Below are 6000 nucleotides of genomic sequence, written 5' to 3' on the forward strand. Positions count from 1 at the left end.
CTGTAGAGCAGAGTTCCCATTCAGACGTAAGAGGGAAGGTAGTGACAGGGAGAAAGTATTAGGTGGTGGATTGTACAGAGATGCCAAAGTGAGAAGTTTGTGTTTCATGCCTTCCAGTTGGATAGGGTCTTGCTTGGGGGTATGTGACCAAGCAAGACCCTATTACTGTGAACATAGAGGAGCATATGACATAGGATTCACATTGAGAGTTCATGTGAGGTTCTGGACTATCATTTCTGATTTGAAAAAGCTGTGTTTCTGGTTTTCTCCATATTCTGTAGTTTTGTATCGGAACTTTAAATCCTGTGTCCGGATTTTACATGATGCCTGCAGCCTGTCTAAGTGTACAGGTGTGCAGGACCCTTATATACTCAAGCCTGAGGATTGGAGACAGCTCTCAGTGTGGGAGACTAAAGGTCTTACACAGAGGTCAGAGGAGTGCCAGCCAAGAGACAGGAGATCGCTTTCACGGAGTCAGGAGGGCTCCTATTGGGGTGTCAGGAGAACCCCTATCCAGAAGCTGGGATTGGGCTTTGCAGTAGGGCACTGCAACTAAAGTCTAAAAAAGCCAAGTGAACAGGTAAAGCTAGACAACACAGACAAAGGGGCTGGTAAGAAGAGCGGTGTTGCTGCAGACAAGGGAGCTAGGTGGCTTGGTATTTTGGTTTGACTGTTGATGAAAGAACGCCTACATGGGCAACTGATTGTCATAGATCCAACCCACACGCCCACAGCGACTAGCTAACTGAGGCGTGCACATCCAGCCGTTACTTGGGGTAAAGAAGGAATAAGGGGGACTTACTTTGAATATATATGTATATAAGATTGGCCGTGATATACTTTCACAGCCCGCACTACCTCTGGCCACCACTAGAGGGAGACTCCACTCCAATCCAGCTGGCCAACCGCACACAGGCAGATACAAATCTTATATACAATCTGTTGCACGCTAAGGGTTGAGGAGCAGCCTAGCAATCGGCACAACCTCCTAGGATTCGTCCAGTTATCCTACAAGCTAGAACCCCGGTGTTAATCACTCTTCCACTGTCCACACACCCCCTCACCAGACACACCACACTCGGTAGCTTTCCACCACCCAACAGTTTTATCCACAGCCTGGCCTGCTGGGTCACCACACACACACACAGATCTCCATCTGGCAGATCTATTACCTTTGCAATCTGCATGCAATCTGCCAACATGCAATGCAAACAGATTGGAAATGAACTTGACCGAGCATATAAAGACACTGCAATACGATACAATCCAATCTCTCCGGAGATATGAGCCCGAGCTTAAGTACCCAGAAGTCACTTATTAATTTATGATTTAATATCCCAAAAGTGGGCAGTGCATAAAATATGTACAAAGTATAAAAAGTTACAGAAAATACAAGAAGACACACAATTGGCTATTTACTACAAAATAAAAGGGAATAAAAAAGAAATAAAACTTTTACCAAGAGTTATCCTGCGACTGGAGCAAGTCAGAGAAAGTCTGCAATCTGCCAGACAATAGAACTGGCTCCGTACGAATCACACCAACCATATCCCAGGTCCTCAATTTATGGGAATATGGACGTAGGCTGGACATTAGTCCTTGGCCAATCAACTCTGGGGGGTGTTCCTTTACCAGCCAACAGGACGTTCTGGGTACTGAAATGCCCAAAGTCAATTGGACCAGGAACGGTTTGAATCACCAAGTATGGGATTGAATTCTGACACCAGCGCATCAGTCCGATCGTGACAGTACCAATCACTGTTCAGCTGTCGCAATCCGGCGCCATATAACTGTTTTCTGCATTTCTCTAGGATTCTACATAGGCTACAAATACAGTTCTACATGCAGATGTAGCCTACAGTGTGTCCAATCAGAAGGAAGTATTTTCATCTCTCTGCAACTAATATTTTAGCTTTTATGAGAGATGAAATATATTCCTTTGATCTGTGTATATACGTCAAAGCTCCCAGACACATCGGAACCACCTCTGGTCTCCCACTGTGTCATGAAGCCAAACCGTCTAGAGCCTTTTCCTTCCAGATTTCCAGAAGGTGACAAATCGTATTGGCATTCAGGTGTCACCTCCAGTCTAGAGCATGCTCTGTCCCTTCAGATACTAATTGGTGACCATATGTCTCTGACTTAATTCTGTACACATCTTATATTATTATAACATGGACTGAAGCTAAACCTACATTGCCATATTTCTACAGATCACATCTCAGCTACTCAAACCTTACATTTATGTCACATCACACTTACATTTACGTTACACTGATGCCCAAGTGAATTTTCAATTTTAATTAATAAAAGTGGGATGCTATGCCCTAAAATACAGTTTAGACCGGCACAACTCATTAAAAAAACACCTACCACATAAGTATAATCTCCCCAATACCACAAAACATAATATGTATTCTTTTGTTACACCCATTTTCTATAAGCTGGACATAATATATATCTGTTTTGATATTGTCCTCAAACTTTCGACTCAGAAAGTTAATGAGGGAGGAGTCAATATCCCAATGATGGTGGTCTTCAGGATCAATCCAGTCTTCATCTTGGTTGTTCTCCCCCCATCCTCACTCTCTGACCTCTGGTGGGACTCAGTCCCGCTGTTCTTCATGACTAAATCATGGACTAAATAAGGAAGTGCAGTACTTGTTGTGTTGAGAAGATGGCGATGAGTGATAGAGGGGGTGGGGACCCTCGTCCTATAATCCCCTCATCACTGTCCCTCCTATAAAAGACAGTTCTGGTTGTTTCCTCACTCTCTGACTAAGGTCCATGAATAAAGAAATGACCTGGTAGGAGATCAGAGGAGCCATTTCCTAGTTCCCTTGAGGGTGGAATTGTAAGCTCCTCAGAGACCAAGCTGCCTGATGTGGGCGGAGTCCTGGTTTGGGGGAACCAATGAGGTCCTGTCTAGTAATCCTCTCTCTTTGTATTTTAGTCAATGGCCGGGAGATGAGGAAAACCTCCGAGGATTGTCTCACTTTGTCTCCAGACTGGAAAGTAGAAGATGAGGACATCACACAGTATAGTCCAGGAGAAAACCCGGCTCCCTCCAATGTCCATCTGGCACCACCCAGTGTAGATGGACCATCGGATTCCTCGTATCCTGAGGACCCTCAGACTGTGCGGGACCGGGCCGGCCTTCTAACAGGGAAGAGCTTCTCCTGTACTGAGTGTGGGAAAGGTTCCAGTTCTAAATGCTATCTTAATGAGCACAAAAAATCTCACACAGTAGAGAAGCCGTATTCCTGTCCTGAGTGCGGGAAATGTTTTTCACAGAAGTCAAGTTTGTCTAGACATCAGAAATTACATACGGGAGAGGAGACGTATTCCTGTTCTGAGTGCGGGAAATGTTTTACATTGAAGTCCAATCTTCACAGACATCAAAGATCTCACAAGGGGGAGAAGCCACTTTCCTGTTCTGAGTGTGGAAAATGTTTTTCAGATAAAGCCAATCTTTATAATCATCACAGATTGCACACAGGAGAGAGGCCTTATTTGTGTTCCGAGTGCGGGAAATGTTTTGTGCAAAAAACAGATCTTGTCAAACATCGGAGGTCTCACACAGGAGAAAAGCCATATTCCTGTCCTGAGTGCGGGAAATGTTTTTCAGATAAGTCCAATCTTTATATTCATCAGAGATTGCACACGGGAGAGAAGCCCCATTCCTGTTCTGAGTGCGGGAAAGGTTTTGTAAAAAGATCAGATCTTGTCAAGCATCAAAGGTCTCACACGGGGGAAAAGCCATTTTCCTGTTCTGAGTGTGGGAAATTTTTTTCAATGAAGTCCAGTCTGTACACACATCAGAGATTGCACAAGGCGAAGAAGCAACTCTCCTGTCCTGAGTGAGGGAAATGTTCCTCACTGAAGTCCTGTCTTCCTGTACATCAGGGGTCCCACACAACCCTGGAGGTGTATTAGTGCCTTGAGTGTGGGAAATGTCTTCTAGATGAATGTTGCTGGACATCCCAGCTCTCATGTGGGGAAGAAGCACACCCTGATATACACCTCAGATATACTCCATGGCTGATCTTCATCATGGAAGAAACAGTTCATAAGGAGATCAGAGGTCCCCAAAGACATGGATTAATTGTGGGACCGGGTTGGTCATTGATAGCAGGAGAAGAATAAAAACGGAGTCATGAGCTTTCATTGGTGGAGTACATTTTGTGGTGGAAGATTTCACAAACACCTAGAGGTTTATGTTTAAAAAATAGGTTGATTAAATATGATGTAAACAAATATAGATGGTGCCACAGAGAAATTATTAATTCACAATTGAGAAAAAATATAAATACTGTATATTAAATTCTACCAGCTGCAAAATCCGCCCTATACCAGAAGGTGTACGAATAATAAACAATTTGCGCTAGTGAAAAAGGAAAAATAGATTATCACACACTAGTTGTCATAAAAAAGAAAGAAATTGTCCCATATATAAAAAAAAAGTCCAAAAAAAAATATATATAATTCTTCAATAATATGATTGGTGAGAAAAGAATATTTTCAAACGAAATCCACCAAAAGTGTCAATCCACCACCAAATAAAATGAATAAACTCACCAGTAGCTTTGGTCCCATGGCGGTATGTAAACAGAGATTGCACCATGCAGGTGAGGCATCATCACGAATGTCAGATCGAGGGCAGTAATTCTAGCACTAGACCTCCTGTGTAAATATAAATTGGTGACCTGTAAAGGCTTTTAAATTGTTCCCTATCAATATTAAAAATGTACATAGTTTGTTGCCGTTAAACTGGCATGCACAATTTTAAAGCATGTCATGTTTGGTATCCATTTATTTGACATAACATCTTCTTTTATATTTTATCAAACAATTTGGCATTATATTGTGTTTTCGTGCATTAAAATTCCAAAAAAATGAGTGTTTGAAAAATTGCTGCGTAGTTGTGACTTAAAAAATTTCAACACCCACCATTTTATTCTCTAGGGCCTCTGCTTTAAAAAAAATATATAATTCTTGGGGTTCAAAGTAATTTTCTAGCAGAAAAAAAATGTTTTTTTTCGTGTAAAGGAAAGGTGTCAGAAAAGGCTTGTTCTTCAAGTGGTTAGAAGAGTGTGACAGAAGCTTCTAATGTTGACAATAAAATGGCAGGATAGTAGAAGCCCCCCAAATGAGCCCTTTTTTGGAAAGTAGGCACTCCAAGGTATTTGCTAAGGGGCATGGTGAGTATTTTGCAGATCTCATTTGTTGTCTCGTTTTTGGAAAATGAAGAAAGAGAAAGAAAATATATTTTTTCTTTTCTTTTGCAAAACCCTGTTATAACAATGATATCTGCAAAGTACTCATCATACTTCTTATCCAAATCCTTGGGGTGTCTACTTTCCAAAAAGGGGTTATTTTTGGGGTGTTTGTACTATGCTGGCATTTTAGGTCCTCCGAAACTGTGATAGGTAGTGAGGAAGAGACATGAAGAAATAATGCTCTTTGAAAGCCTGAAGGTTTTCATTGGAATTTGGGGGCCTGTACTTGTCTAGACTGCCAAAAAGCTTCTTGCATGTGGTATTCCCATACTCAGCAGTAGTAGCAGAATGTGTTTTGCAGTGTTATTTCACATATATCCATGGCATGAGTGAACCATATATAATTAATTTATGTGTGTTAATAAAAATTGTCATTTTCCAAACATTTGTCGCAAAAAATAAAATATTCCATGGACTCAGCATGCCTCTTCCATGGACTCAACGTTCCATTTGGGGGTGTTTGTACTGATATGGCATTTTAGCACCTGAAGAAATATGATAGGCAGTCAGCAAGTAAAAGCAGTGTAAATTCCAATATATATATATATATATATATATATATATATATATATCATAGTTTGTAGGTGCTCTAACTTTTATACAAAACAATTAATATACACTTATTTAGATTTTTTTTATATCAAAGGCATATAGCAGAATACATTTTGGTCTAAATGAATGACTAACTTTGAGTTTATTGGATATTTTTTATAAATTAAAG

The 6000-nt window shown here is 41.0% G+C and overlaps 1 protein-coding gene across 1 annotated transcript; it reads left to right on the plus strand.

The window, feature by feature from the left end:
* The first annotated feature begins 2957 nt into the window (after positions 1 to 2957).
* Positions 2958 to 5698, plus strand: LOC149460803 (uncharacterized). The gene has a single exon (XM_089679304.1). The coding sequence runs from the start codon at positions 2968 to 2970 to the stop codon at positions 3862 to 3864; it is 897 nt and encodes a 298-aa protein (XP_089535430.1). The 5' UTR covers positions 2958 to 2967; the 3' UTR covers positions 3865 to 5698.
* Positions 5699 to 6000: the final 302 nt, after the last annotated feature.

This window comes from Staurois parvus, unplaced genomic scaffold, assembly GCF_062004578.1.
Source record: "Staurois parvus isolate SC_StPar_1 unplaced genomic scaffold, SC_StPar_1.0 ptg000221l, whole genome shotgun sequence".
NCBI classification, from domain to species: Eukaryota; Metazoa; Chordata; class Amphibia; order Anura; family Ranidae; genus Staurois; species Staurois parvus.

What these genes read in the sequence shown, in the direction of transcription:
- LOC149460803 (XM_089679304.1), top strand. Translation starts at nt 2,968, where the DNA reads ATGAGGAAAACCTCCGAGGATTGTCTCACTTTGTCTCCAGACTGGAAA.